Here is a 16093-nt window from a genome sequence, read left to right on the forward strand (position 1 = left end):
TTCAAATTATGCTAGGTACACGGATAAAAAAGGATTCCTATAATCGTGAACAAGCGTTCATGAAAATGGGAACCACGAACAAAGTGTTCAAATTTCATGGTACGTTTTTCAAAATCGTACCATGGGATTTGATCACTTTGTTCGAGGTTCTCATTTTCATGAACGCTTGTTCACGATTTTGAGAACTCTTTTTTCTCCGTGTAGTTTCATCACTGTAATGACCCTCAGGTACTTAAAAAAAATCACCTCAAACTTATGACCATACTTAATAAACCCGAAGTATTTCTCATGGGGGCTCACCCCACCCACAAAAACATAGCCAACTTGCAGCAGTGTAATCATCCCCTTTCCTCCGTCTTCCTCCCTTCCCCCAGGTCGGTGGCAAATTCATCCGCAAGTGCGCCCCCGGCACGGAACTCGTCGACTGGCTGCTGAACCTGTCCCCGATCGTGCACACGCGGAACCAGGCGGCCGGCATGTGGCAAGCGCTCGTCGAGGAGGGCGTCCTCAGTCACGGTGAGTTTGGGCTTTGCGCCAAAAGTTATGCACCACCAGAAAGTGTGTGTGTGCGCCCGAAAGTATACTTTTTTAATTAATCATAGCGAAATTGTTACGCTCTTGGTGCGCGGTATCTGAACACTAGTTGCTCGTCGCTTCTTCCGGAGAGGGGGTTTAAAATGCTTTTAAATTATGTATAATGTGAACGAGCAACAGGAGGTCGGAAAATATAGCGCTGAATTATAAATAAATGCATAACCTGTCGTTTCCCCTCCGATATAAATATTCCATGTTTGTGCTAATTTTTCAGTTTCAAAGGAGCAGCCATTCAAGGACAAGTGCTTCCTGTACCGGTTCAGGGTGGACGAGGACGGGACGGCCAGCGGGTCGCCCTCGTCCGACGACATCAGCCAGTCCAACGATCACATCCGGGAAGCGCTGCCGTCGCTGCTGCACCGAGGCCCGGACGCGACCCTGCGGATGATCCTACGGAAACCGTAAGTTGTTGGAGTTGTGTTGCCTCTAGCGTTGTTTGTATTGCAAATTATTTGATAAAATTTCTATTTGCGACCGTAACGACCAGTTCAGTTTCAGCTCAGTTTCAGTTCAGTTTCAGTTCAGTTTCAGTTCAGTTTCAGTTCAGTTTCAGTTCAGTTTCAGTTCAGTTTCAGTTCAGTTTCAGTTCAGTTTCAGTTCAGTTTCAGTTCAGTTTCAGTTCAGTTTCAGTTCAGTTTCAGTTCAGTTTCAGTTCAGTTTCAGTTCTGATTCAGTTCAGTTTCAGTTCAGTTTCAGTTCAGTTTCAGTTCAGTTTCAGTTCAGTTTCAGTTCAGTTTCAGTTCAGTTTCAGTTCAGTTTCAGTTCAGTTTCAGTTCAGTTTCAGTTCAGTTTCAGTTCAGTTTCAGTTCAGTTTCAGTTCAGTTTCAGTTCAGTTTCAGTTCAGTTTCAGTTCAGTTTCAGTTCAGTTTCAGTTCAGTTTCAGTTCAGTTTCAGTTCAGTTTCAGTTCAGTTTCAGTTCAGTTTCAGTTCAGTTTTCGTTCAGTTTAAATCAAAGTAGAGTTTGCTTAAAGGAAATTTCTCATTCCAATGTTGTTTTTTTTTCAAAAATGTCAAATTCAATTTTCTTCTCCGCAACTTTCGCAATGAAATACTCAAACAAAAACCAGAAAGTACCAAACATCTACGAAACATCACCCGCATCTTGGAGTCAAGATAGTTTATTGCAAGAAACTTGAGCTAGTTCAAGAACTTTATCGCTGATGGATGATGGCTCGAAAGTTCACACAAAACTTGAATCGTCGTCCCGCAGGGCGAGCAATTTCGCAATTTTCTGCTTTTCCTGGCAATTAGTTTTGGCGCTGCAGCTCGTCACTATTTGAACAGTCCGGTATGATTTTTCCACAGACAAGAAGACCTGAACTTGTTTTCAAACTCAATTTAAATCATCCAGTTCAATTTTCAACTAAACGAAAACGGTGACAAAGTTCGACTGCGCGTCGGTTGCTCAAACAAGCCAATCATTCTCGAAGGTAAATATTTGTGCCAAAGTCGCGAATTTCCGAGCGCGAGCCCGCCTCTCGGTGATGAGGTCACACAATTCATGAATAATTCCGGGGCGAGAAACAACATCAACCGAGCAAGGCAAAGTTTACAGTATCCTTTGTCGTGTCGGGGGAGGCACGGATTTGAAGGAAGCGCTGAAAGTTCTTAAAGTAATCGTTCAACCAGGTTGGAAGAATGGCTTGCCGTTTTCGGGGCGTGATTGCAAATCATTTCACCCACCATGAAGGGGGTCATGTCTTATCAGATGTTGAATTTATAAAATTTAGAAAATTTGCCAATAAAATATTTTAAAGCAAGCTATTAAGATTAAGAGAAATCATGCTCACAAAGTACGAACCCTTGTTCACAACCAAAATATAAATTTTTAAGCTGTTATTAACAGCTTCGTCATTTTTTTACCGCTGCAAACAGGTCAAGAAAAAGGCAGCAAGTTAAAAAATAAAATTAATACAATTGTCAAATTTAAATAAGTCACATTTACAAAATTCCGGAAATTTCCAATTTTGACCAATAATATCCATATTTTTTATTCAGAGCCTTAAAATGCTCCAGGATAAAGTATTCGGTTTTGGAGCGAAGTTTTTCCTATAATCTAAGCAACCCTATGAGCATCTAGATAATTGGTCGAAACATTTAAATATTAAGACTGCAAATTTGTTCGACTCAATATTACCCCGAAATTTATCTGATTAGATGTTTAAATGTATGGACATTCTAATACTTTGACATATTATTTTATGCACTTTCAAACAAATACATTCAAACTTTTTTAAACTTTATTGCAACTAAAATTACATGAAAATGTTCATAAAAAACGTATTTTTCGTTAATTTTGAAAATGCAAGTTTTTCAAAACAAAATTTTAAAAGTTGAAGTGTTATTCCAATAATCAGGTATTTTTCAAACATTTCTCAAGTAATAACGTTTTTTTAAATACTTGAAATTTTTAAAAAGCTACGTATTTCAAAAATACTTCACTATTTTACAATATGGATATCAAGTGATTGACAATTTTCTGTATATTTCGAAAGTAATAATTTTTTTTTTTTTTGAAAATACTCAATAATTTCACATACCTACATTGTTTTTGTTTTTTACAATATGAGTAAAATATTATTTTTTTATTGATTTCGGATGTGATTTGAAAATATTCAAGATTTTCACAGAACTATGTAGTTCAGGACCGGTTATCCAAAGCCTCGATTATCTGAAGTTTCGATTATCCGAAGTTCAATTATTCGAAGGTTTGTATAGGACTTCAGACAATCGAATATTTTATTTTCTAATTTTTAACATCAAATTCGAAATCTACGAGCCCATCTTAATCAAATTTGAATGGTCGATTGCCATAAAAATTACTAAATGCATTTAGTCACCACCATTTAAGGCGCCATCTTGAATTAAAGAATTTAAATCACCTTGAACAAGTTTAGACGTACTTAAGCTCAACAATCAAAAATAAGACAACGATTTTTTTGTTTTTCGTGATTTGATTACCCCAACTGAAATTTTCGTATAATCTAGTTTGGACAGTATTAAAAAAACAAAAGTTTACTTTTTGATACATCAGTTTTAGATGTTTATGATTTTCATACATTTCGAATGTAATTGATTTTCTTGAAAATACTGAATATATTCAAATAATGTTGTGTTTCCAAAATGCATAAAAAATCCCAATTGATCAAAATTTGATATATTGAACAAATTGAAAAAATAATAACTAATTTTTTTAAGGGGTTTTGTAGAAATAACACATATTTTAAGAATAAAAAACTACTTTTGATAATCATGAAAATTGTCCAACATTGTTAAAAACTATTTTTGCAGAATTTCAGAAATGTAAAAATATTTGATATTATAAAATAAAGAACGTTAACTGTCAAAATGTATTAACCCTCTACGGCCTAAGTTCTAATTTCGATTTTTTTTTATTTTCCCGTTTTTAGGAGGTAATTTTGAGCAATTTTTGATTTAGAAAAAACTTTACTTCTCATGTTTTATGTTTTTTTTTTTCATTTTTAGTATTTTAATTTGCATTTATCTTATTTAGTAGAAGTTTGTTTTTGGTAGTATTTGGACTATTCTGGGACCGGAATTCCGGATTCACCGGAACTGGCCAAAGTGGCCAGATGACCAGCTACTGAGTTTCTGACATTTGCATGGAATTTATAAAACCATTTCCAAGCGTTTTGACAAGTCGCTTGACATATTTGAACATTTGGGAAAAATCCTCGTCATCCGATGGCCACTTGGAACCGGTCCCAGGGTCCCCGGAGGCCTTGGCCACATCAAGTAATTGCACTGAACTTTGTCATAAGGCATTTTTATAAGAAAATGATCAACTTTGGCATATAAAAAAAATAGTAATTTGTCTAAAAACCCCGAATCTCCGAAAAAACCTACCCCAGCGCAATCCGGAATATCTCCGGTTATCCTGGACCATATGTTTTGTCCTTTCGTTAGTGACTAGAAGGAACTAGAAGGAATTCCGGATCTTTTGCAACCGGAAGCGTCCAATTTGGTCGATTCTATCAAAAGTTACAAGATTAGGGCAATTTCTTTAAAAGTGCTTCCAGAAACTTGAGTCGTGAAATTAAAAATTCAAAAAAAGAAACAATTAAAGAAATGGTTTTTTTTTTTCGGAATGTAACTTTTCCTTCTGAATAGTTCTATCCGATACCTACAACTTTACCGAAGGCTCCAAAACTGACTTAAAAATCCCTTCCAAAGATACAGATTTTTGAATATTTACAAACCAGATGTAAAATGGCTTCTCAGGTCAAAGGAAACTCCCTTGGGAATAAAATTGAAAAAAACAACTTTCGGTTTTTGTGGAAAATTGCTCATGCAGATAATTTGTATTAACTTTGATCATTTATATATTTGGATTAAAACAGTTTTTCGCTTTAAAATTTTAAATTTTAAGTTTCCCTCAATTTGATTTATTAGGCCGTTACAAATATGTTTTGAAGTTTATGTCTCTCTACTATGGCCAAAGTCGAGGGGGAGAGCAAAAATAAAATAAAATAAAAAGCCACGGTGTAATAATTTGAATGAATAATTTATTTTAAATTTCATTCTACACCTGCTCTGATGTTTTGCAATAATTATTTTTTAAGATATTTTAGTTTAAGGGAGATTTTTTTTGCCAATAAAAAAAACTTTTTGCAGTACTGTACAACGGAATTTTACAAAAAAAAATCTAAATATTTTTGATCGATCCCAAATTGTTTTCAGTTGATTGGACTTCTGTTTCCATTAAAATATTGAAGTTTTTTGAAAAAAATTGTTTTGCCTTCTGATTTTTTGACCTATTTTGAAGGGGGCGACATAAACTTTGAAAAATATTTGTAACGGCCTTACTGGAATCAAACAAAACATGTAATTTAATTGTTTATCCCCCCTGATTAAAACGGTTAACGCCAGAAAATAAGGAGCGATAAATTACAGCACCCACAACGCGGAAATTGCTTCTCTTGTATTTATTTTCATTAGAAAAAGCGGTCGCTGCGGTTTTAAGATAATTGAAACATAAAACACTGATTCCAATGACACTCATTCTAGTGGCAACTTTAGCAACTAATTGCGGGAAGGGATGCCAAAGATAAACTATATGTTGAGATATGATACTCAATGGTGTGTATTGTAATGAATCAAATGAAACAAAGAATTGCCCTGCTTCCAGAATTTATGATTAGTTGATTGCAACATTGTATAAGCCTAGTGGAAGTTCCTACATGTCAGACCAAGAAGCTTACTTTTCAAACAAACTCAATCAATTAGCAAACATAAGTACTCACCTCAAAATCCCCCACTCACAGCTTCCAAACAGTAATCAAGTTTAGTTTGCAATACAAACAAAGTTCTGGACCAGATGTCCCCCTACGCCACCGTTTGTGTGTACTAAATCCCACTCTGTGTATTCTCATTTGCAATTCAAATGTCTTGTTTAAAACCCGACACACACATACACTCATTCACACACACACACACACACACACACGTTTTTCCATTTCCGGTCGTCGTCCGCGCAGATCCCACGAGCGAACGCAGGAAGAGCTGGAGCTGGTCTACGAGGAACTGTTGCACATCGCGGCCCTGTCCCACCTGTCGACGTCCATCAAGCGCGAGCTGGCGTCGATCATCGTGTTCGAGGCGCACGCACACGCCGGAACTGTGTGTAAGTATAGTTCGATGTTCAGTTGTTACCTGGGAGGGTGTCCTTTTAAAAAGTGTTGCCAAAAATGTTAGAAGCTTAATTTAAATTGGATTTATCAAAAACTTTAATTTTGGCATCAAATCTAAATTAAGACATTCGAGTCTAATTGTTGCATCAATTAATTTAAATGTCGCTTACGTCGCTAAGCATAACTTGAGCAACATACCAAACCTTGCGTCTAGAGCAGCAGGCGATGGCAGTAAAATTTTCATAGTCGAAGCCAGCCTCCAACGGCATCGTACGGCGAGTCGTTTCCTTCGAGTCGATCACTGAAATGATGGCGAAGCTCTGCTGATGGTGGTGACGATGAGGCTGGAGTTGCTGCCGGTGGTGATGATATTTAATTTTCACGCACCATTTAACACCTGTTGGGCCTGTGATGAAATTTTATAGATGCTACGCGCACCGTGCGGAAGAAAGAGTGCGAGGATGCACAGTAATGTCAGGTAATAACATTATTTAGAGTGAAATGGGTGGGAAATTTGTTGCTGAAACGACAAAGCTTACTCCAGGATTGAAAAAATACCTGAAAAAAGGGTTTATAAATATTTTCTTTGCATTTATTTTGCAAAATAACTTGACATCGTAAGACAACATATTATCCAATCATCACAATAACACAGTTTGACCTTTTCCAGGTATCAAAAAATACCTAATTTATCTTCGTCTGCTAGAACAAAAAAACCATCCACATTAACGACCCCCGGGTCTTTTGTGGTCTCTATTGCAAGTTTCTGCTCGAACCTAGGAGTCCGAAGGCTTGAATGGGGAGAGCTCCCAAACCTCTTTTACTCCAAGGAACCTTCCACCCCAGTGTTTGAACTGACGACCTTTGGATTGCGAGTCCAACCGCCGCCAGCGATTCCACCGGAGTAGGCTTGGTTTGGTGTGTTGTTTGTACTTATGGCATGGAGACAACTCCTACACCTGGAATGACTTAACAGCCTAACAACCAAGGCCGGGACCGACATTTTACTTCCTCATCCGATGGAAGGTTGCAGCAGATGGGTCTGCTAGAACAATGCATTTCAAAAAGTTTACAAGCTTCCATCCACCCCGGGATTCAAATTGACGACCTTTGGATTGTGAGTCCAACTGCCTACCAGCGACTCCACCGAGACAGGACCCAGGAAGATGACTCCTATACCTGGACTAAGCTAACGACCTAACCCTCTTGGTTAGACCAGGGCCAACATTTACTTCCCCGTTCGACGGAAGGCGTGATCAGACAAATCTCGTCTCGAAAAATGCCACCGGGACCTTCTGGGATCGAACCCAGGCCGACTGGGTGAGAGGCAACGCACGCTTACCCCTACACCAAGGGTCCCGGGTTGATTGCACAATTTAAAAAAACAGATTTGAACTCAAAATTGGAAGCAAAAAAATATGCATAAAATTAATATTTCCATTGAAAATCCTTATACTAATGATATTAAAATATTTAAAATTATTTTTAATCAGATAGCGCATTTTTAAACTTTTCACTAATTTAGGTTTCTGGAACCACATATAGACCTTACAAAAAAAAGTTCAAAAGAGTAATTGATATTTTTAAAACATTTTGAATAATCATCTTAAAATTTGCAAATTGTTTCTTTTTAGTAAATATCGTAATTCATTAGATTTCTACAACAAAATCAAGATTTTGAATTTTGTATATTTTTTATTTGGATGATATTTTGTGCATGTCCTCTTTCAAATGAAAACATTTGGCAATTTCATTAATTTTTCTACACAACGTGAAGGGCTGGTCATTCCAAATGAACGTGTAAATATTCTAAAATGTGCATCTTGAGAATAGATTTTCTGATTGATTTGGTGTCCTCAGCAATGCTTTAGATTATGATTGGAACTTTTCAGAAAACAACGGGAAATCGAGAAAAAAATCAACTTTTATTTCAATTTTTATCGACAAAAGCTGAGTTCCTTTTGAAGTTTTCTATGGACTTAATAACGCAATCTTCACGCAAAATTTGGTACCAAATATTAGAATTTGAAAAGAATAGATTTTTGGTGCAAATCTAAAGCAAAATATATTATCATATTTAGATGCAAAATCAAACTTTGCAATCAAAAATTATAAAACACATCCATGGTATTTAAGCATTTCAGGACAACCTTTTCCGAAAATTGTTGATTTTTATTTAATTTAATACAAGCTGACAGAATTTCCTGCAATTTTCCTTCTTTGAGCATGTTGATCGAAAACACATGCTACCTTTTAAAGTTTAAATTAGGCCGATGCAAATATTTAAAAAAGTTTTTGTCCCTCGGCCCTGGCCGAGGTCAAGGGGGGAGGGGGGCAAAAAAATATAAAAAGTTAAATAACAAGCCATAGTCTTCACATTTAAATGAAAAAAGTGTTTTAAAATGCATTTTACACTAGTTCAGTAGTTTTGCAATTATTAGTTTTCGAAAAATCTAAGATCTGACAAAAACAAAAATTGTATCAAAAAAAAAGATTTTGCATCGAAAATTGAAAAAAATCTTAAGATTTTTTGATAAACCCAAACATGGTAAAAATGATTTTAAACGCAGGAGAATGTATTTTAATTTGATTTCAGTTCGTTGCACTTAAATTTTCATTGAAATTTTGAAGTTTATTGTAAAAATATTTTTTTTGCCCCCTGATGATTATTCAGGTTAATTTTTTGGTGTGCTTTTGTGTCGCTGTTCGTATGGCATGAGTGATTGTGTTAATCGAATAATAGCATCATTGGTGCGCTGGAAGTGGGAACACAAAATCGTGATTATTTAGGTTAATTTTTTTTGTGTGCTGCTGTGTCGCTATTGATATGGGGTGAGTGATTGTGGTAATCGAATAATAGCATCATTAGTGCGCTGGAAGTGGGGACGCGAAGTCGTGATTATTCAGGTTAATTTTTTTGTGTGCTTTTGTGTCGCTGTTCGTTTGGGGTGAGTGATTGTGGTAATCGAATAATAGCATGACGTACTGAATTATTTGTGTCTTGAGCGTAATTTTCGTTGAGTAATTGGTGTTTTTTGTGATTGTTTTTGGTGATCTTAATTAATTGTTTTGTGATTTTCAAAGCCCTTCCTATATCATCGTTGATCGGAAGGCACGGCGTCGGGTAAATTGTGTATAGTTTTTGAATAAGGTTTTATTTTTATGGTGAAAAAGCCATTTCTATATAATGATCGAAAGACGCACTGACATTTTGGATTAATTAATAGTGGAGTGAAATAATTGTGTGTGAGTGACTTTGTGTGTTAACCAAAAAGACCTTCCCATAGCATCGTTGCTCGGAAGGCTCGCCGACGGGTCTGTTATGAAAGTCCTCCCCATAGCATCGTAGCTCGGGAGGCATCGAAAAGCCAATACCTTATCCTACTAACTAAAAAAAAAATAATCACGTGATGCTTGAAGGAGATGCTGTGGATTCAACGGTCTCAAGCGGTATCAACAAGTATATAGCGAAAAACTGTGTGCTTGATGAATCTGCAACTTCAACTATCGGACTAACATTCCTCCCTTTCGTTGAACTGCAGGCTTCTTGGGAGGGCGCCGGTATTGACTAATAAAGTAGGGATCTTCAGAGGTTAAACAGTGAACGGATGGTTGGCTCCCACTGATCATTTTTTGATTCATTGTTTAACTTCAGCTGATCTGTCTATAACGGAGTAGCAGCTCATTGGCAGTCAACCATGCTCATGCTCATGCTCATGCTCATGCTCAAAATATTTTTTTTTGCCCCCTGATTTTTCGGGCCATTTTTGAAGGGGGGGGTGACAAAAACTTTAAAAAATATTTGTACCAGCCTTATGTGAAAAATAAGAATTCACAGTGTCACCTAATTCGACCGTCATTGTTTTAATTGGGTCCTAAAATGAAGCTTAGATTGCTGATATTATTGTTTACAGCGAAAAAGCTTATTTTTCTGAGTACAATGACCCTTTGTACGACCACAAAGAGTTTAAAATGGATTTTTAAATCAATTTTGAAAAATTAACCTCGCGGTCCTTCTTGACAGAAAAGCTCCTACTTGACAGCTCGTTCCAAGGGGACCATAGTTGAACCATCAAAAAAATGTTGTCTTGTCAACATTTTTTTTTGCATTAAAATGAAAAAAAGTGATCAGAAATGGTTTTAAATCGTGTTTTTTACTGTTGTACATAAAAAATGACATAGGGCTTTAGTACCCAATTCGCATTATTTCGAAAGCAACAGGTTTAACTTTCAACGTAAAAATGATTAATTTAATTTTGTTCGCGTTTTTTCTTAAAAAAAAACATTTTAAAATTAAAAAAAAACAAACCCTACATTTGAAATCAGGGCTGTGGAGTCGGAGTCGGAGTCGGAGCCGGAGTCGGTGGAGTCGGGTCTTTTTGGGGACCTGGAGTCGGAGTCGGAGTCGGAGTCGTTAAAACTCGAGCAGCTGGAGTCGGAATCGGAGCCGGAGTCGGCTAAATTTTAAGAGCTGGAGTCGGAGTCGGAGTCGGAGCTGAAGATTTCTGATAACCCGGAGTCGGAGTCGGAGCCGGAGTTATCTTAAATTCAACAAAAAATATGTTTTTTTTTATTGTTCAGTATTTCCTATAGAACAGCTTAATTTAAAAAAATATCTTTTATTTTTAATTGATTTATCAGATGCCATTATGTTATTGAAGCTTTATATTGTGATTGAAAAGCTCTAATTATGTTATTACACTATGAGTACAAGAAAATCAAAGTGTTGCATTTAAAATAATTGAAACCATCAAAAAATATCAGAAGAAGTTGCAACATATATTGACATAATCATTGATTGTCGATGTTGATGTTGATTTTAGGTAAACTATTTTGATATCGTTGAACAAATCTCAAGAATTCAGTACAAAAATAAACTAATTAAAAAATGTATAGAACAAAATAGAGGATTTTAATTTATTTTTCAAATATTATGAATAAAAAAATAGAATCAAAATATTATCAACTGGTACGAATTTTCTCATACTGTATGTCCCACGCCATTATGACGGAAGGTGATAATCATTGCAAATCAATGTACCTTAACAAAATAAAATATTTGTGACCTAGAAAATATTTTACTTGTGGATATTTGTTTTTTATTATATTTTAAGTTTTTTCATATATTTTGATGGAGGCGCAAGATCATTTATAAAGCTTCGTTTTAGGTTTCACGAAGTATCGTGAACCTCCTTTTTAAAGTTTATAAAATTTTAAAATTAAAATAAATAAAAAATGTCCAGGGTAGCATATTTTCCATGCCACAGATATTTGAAAAGGACATCTTAAGCGTCCTTTCCAAGAAGAAATTGTTTAGATACATTGATTTGCAATAATAATCTCCTTCAGCCATGGCGTGATGTCCATGTTCGTCTTAAAAAAACAAAAAAATGTTTCGTTTAAAATTGTCATTTTAAAAAAAGGTGCCTGTCACTGTGGTTCTTACAAATGTTAGCCTGAAAGTGAGCAAATTGAATTTTATTGTTCAATAGATCATTAAGGTCAGGTTTCTTTTAGTTATTCATTCAAAAATAACAATTTAATATTTAAATTTATTAGCTTTGAAAAAAATATTTTCAAATTTGAAGTTAAGCAATAAATCCAAATTTACTTCTAAAACTGTTCTTCTCAAAATGCCTTTAAAACTGAAGATATTTCTTGATTTCTGTTTCCATAACGTATAAAATTTGTAACCTAGAAACTTTTTTTCCGTTTATTTACTTTACTTCACTTTTACTTAACTTATTTTCTTGAGAAAAACATGACGCTTAGAGAGTATTTAAATAATCCTATTTATCAATGTTTTAAAAATAATTAACTGATAATAGTTAACTAACTTTTGAAACATTTAAAAATATGTGGAGTCGGAGTCGGAGCCAACCATTTGTTGAAAGCTGGAGTCGGAGTCGGAGTCGGAGTCGGCTAGAGTTGGTTGGCCGGAGTCGGAGCCGGAGTCGGAGCCAACCATTTGTTCAAAGCCGGAGCCGGAGTCGGAGTCGGAGTCGGAGTCGTTTGAAATATGACCCGACTCCGCAGCCCTGTTTGAAATGTTCAAAATAGGACATTTCAAATAGTTACTCTTTATTCTATAAAATCAAATGTATTTATTTTTACTGAAAAAGCACTTTAACACTTTATTTTTTAACATTGCAAATCTAACCAATTGGTTTTGTGATAACGCGAATTGAAATAGGGGAAATTTCTCGTATCTTTGGCAGTTTAAGCTCTCGCTCCTAACTCCATCCAATTTGCTGATTTTCACTATTTAAACAACTAATTTTGCAAAACTATTGGTAGAAACTTGCTTGCTCACTTTTTATTGAGCTATTTATCACTCGATTTCAGTTGAAAACGCTTTTAATTAGCTTTAATTGCATGTCAAAGTTCTGACCTGCCAACATTAGAGGCACGCTGGAATTAGATGCTGTTCTTCTAGTAGGGCTAAATAAGGCTAAAACTCATTTTTCACTAAATTTATCTTGAAAAGGCTTTACCTCAGCAATCAGCAGATCATCAAAGTCTGAAAAGGAAAGTTGTAGAAAATTTTCTAAGCATTTGAAAAATATTGAATGATAACTGAGCAATTCTTTGAGATTTCGGCCATTAAACAAATTTGGTAGCTGTCCATACAAAAACGATGTATGAGAAATCAAAAATCTGTCTCTTTTGAAGGAATGTTTTGATCGATTTGGTGCCTTCGGCACTAAAACTTGACTGTAGTCAATATTGTTATAATTTGATTTGCAAAAAAAAACATTTTTTTAATTTTTTTTCTGATATGTCTTAGGGGACATCAAGTGCCCTACCTAACCTAACTACGAATATTTACAAAATAAGTAACCTAAAAATTGCTATATCATGAAAACTGTGCACTTTATGGAAATATCACTAAAGTACTTTTTGATTGCAGAATCGATTTTACCTTGAAACAATTTTGGATTGCAAATTCGATATTGCATCGAAAAATTAAAAATTTTCGCGACCAACATTTCGCTTTTTAAAAAAACATTATTGATTCAAAAAATCATAACTCGTTCAAAGATTTTTTGCCCGTTCTGGAAATTTTTAAAAAGTTGGCATTTGATGTCCCCTAAAACATATCAAGAAATAAAAAAAAATAAAAAAAAGTGTTATTTTTGCAAATAAAGTTTATGTGTCAAAAAGTGAAATTAAAAATCACCAAAAATTTTACCGTGTATCATTTTTTTCAGTGTAGTTCTTATCCATACCTTAAACTTTGCCGAAGACACCAAATCGATCAAAAAACTCCTTCAAAAGACACAGATTTTTGAATTTTCATACAAGCTAATGATTCTAAATGGCTTCTTTGGGCATACCAAAGTCATAAAAAAAGTTTCAGCCAGATAAAAAAAAATACAAAAATTATAATAAAAAAAAGATCGTTTTCGCAGAGAACTGCTCAACTAAATTAAACAGCACTTATTTAAAATCATGTTGATGTTTTGTTTGATAGTGTTTTATTTTTTCCAAAACAAATTTTGTCTAATCGCTGAGGCCAGATTTTGCACTATCCTTAACTAAAATATAAAAAAAAATCTAAAAAAAGTCCTAATCATAACCTACACCTTTGCCGAAAACACCAAATCGCACAATTGTATGGAGCCTGCAAACTAATGATTCAAAATGGTTTAAGTTCCTATAATTCGGATAAAAAAATACAAAGAAATGTCATGACTCAAAGTTTAAGTTTGTTTTTACTGTGTACTTAAAAAATATCAATTGCAATATGGATATCAAACTAATTTTTATGTTTTTAAATTTATACAATTTTTAAACCTAGTCATTAATTCTTAGCAAAATTAGCACATTTCAGATTTAGGGATTCTCTTCCATCAGTCAAACAGAAAAATGCTCCTTCCGCTCAAACAGATCGCAAAGTCATCACTAAACTCATCAATCCGATTCGGGGAATTTTCCTCCCGGCTTCAAAGAGCCACTTTCGTCAACAACCGAACAAAAAAAGTTCCATTCACGCCCACGGGAAATTCTCCGAACGCGCTCCGAGAGTATCAACTTGTGTTAAGTGCCCGGGATGAACGTACACAAAAAAAGAGAAGTTCAGGCCCAAAAAAATCTAATTTCTAACTTCGAGATTAGATTTCGACACCTCGAGGAGCGCGCACGCTTGACCCCCAACTAGTCGCGATTGGGGTGGTCAGAAAAAAAGTTTGTTTGAAATTGGTCAAAATTCACTCACTCGGTGACGAATCACTCAGCGCACAACTAATCGTGAGCTTGCACGATACGAAAGCAGCAAGCGATTGATCCGATCGCTTTGCACAGCGATTCAAATTCTTCGTGGCCTACTCCGCTTGTCGGCGACAATCACACACGAATACGCTCAGAGAGGAGCAAAGCTAACCAAAAACTAGCGCGGCACTCGTTTGGCCTGAACCATCACAGTTTTCCGTCAATTTGAGTTTTGCTTGGTCCACCGGTTGCTGTCAAATGCGTGTTCGATGTTGTGCAAACAAAATATTCCGCAAATCATAAGCAATCGAATTAATTATTGAAACTTAATCGATCAAGTAGACTATTTTGAATCAGATTGGACCGACAGAGTGCGATAGGGAAGAGGGAGAACAAAAAAAAGTTCATCACAGCAAATTTGCATCACGTCCGATTTATGCTCACGAGTGAAAGGCAAAGGAACTGCGAGCAATCAAGACACGTTTTCACCGATGAAATAAGTTTAAAAAAATGGTTGTTCAGCTTGGAGCGACATTTTGAAACACCCTAGTGCCCGATCCTACTCGCTTTAGTAACCTTCCACCTAACACTGCAGGGTGGGAGGCTCGACGAAAGAGTTGACGCTGTCGATCAGGGATTCGACGCGTGGGTATATTTCTTCCCCCACCTCGGGAAAACTGCCCTAAAGAGTCGGGCCAGGTTTGGTGTGCAAAATTCAGATCACATGGATATGACGTGCAAATCAAATTTCGATTGGAAGTGGATCCGTTTTTGGCCCCGGGAGCTAAAATTGGTTCCCAGTTTGGCTGATGTAATGCGACAAATTTAGGAGTGAGAGAGAGACAGAGGGGGGAATGCTCATTCAAACTTGAGTGATGTTTTGCCAATTATGGAGTTCCGCGGAAATGCTTCTGGAAGAAATGACGAAGGAAACTCATTACAAAGTGTGGGAAAGTTAACATCTTTCCGATGAATGTACTGACACGGAGAAAAGCTTCTAGTTGCAAATTCAAAAAGAAATCAGCTCGATTTGAAATTTAAAACTTGATGAGTAGGGTTAGTGAAATTTCACGATGTCACAGACAGCGTGAAATCCGCGAAATTTTGCTTTTGCCGCGAAATATCGTGAAATTTTATGTTTGCGTGAAACTGTAAAGATTTTTCTCAAAATAATTTATCAAACTCAAATAGGAATAAAAACAATCTTGTGAACCACTGTAAAAATAAGTGAGTTGATTTAATTACCGTCATCTGGGGGGAATTGGGACACAAGTAGCGAATTGGGACAGCTGTTTTATCAATGTTTCAGCCTATTATTTTAATATTTTTGAGTGGTTTCGGGTAGACCATATTCAGAGCAACAAATTGTGTACCATTTACAAATTAGAAGCATTTAACTGCTCTAAAACGTGCTCTCCCTCTTCAGACTGTAGTCCCGATTCGCCCCACATTACGCTACTAATACAGCAATTTTATTTGAAAAGAGCCTAAACCGAAAAAAAAGTTCTCCGATCGGGCTCAAAATTTTTCTGGGAGTTCCTTGGCCAAAATAATTAGACCCGTTTTTTTTGTTTGGCCATTAGGGTGACTTACATCGTGCTAGGGTGGTTCGAAAAATGGCAATTTTAGTCATTTTT

At 35.8% G+C, this 16093-nt stretch overlaps 1 protein-coding gene across 4 annotated transcripts in view; it reads left to right on the top strand.

Annotated features, from left to right (window-relative positions):
- The window catches only part of LOC6051597 (rap guanine nucleotide exchange factor 4), a 356238-nt gene that overhangs the window by 274036 nt on the left and 66109 nt on the right, over positions 1-16093 (top strand). For all 4 annotated transcript variants that reach the window (XM_038266004.1, XM_038266005.1, XM_038266006.1 and 1 more), the window contains 3 exons: positions 375-516; positions 809-995; positions 6093-6238. In XM_038266004.1, coding sequence (XP_038121932.1) covers positions 375-516; positions 809-995; positions 6093-6238 — 475 coding nt within the window. The remainder of the gene's footprint in view (positions 1-374; positions 517-808; positions 996-6092; positions 6239-16093) is intronic.

This window comes from Culex quinquefasciatus, chromosome 3 (assembly GCF_015732765.1).
Source record: "Culex quinquefasciatus strain JHB chromosome 3, VPISU_Cqui_1.0_pri_paternal, whole genome shotgun sequence".
NCBI classification, from domain to species: Eukaryota; Metazoa; Arthropoda; class Insecta; order Diptera; family Culicidae; genus Culex; species Culex quinquefasciatus.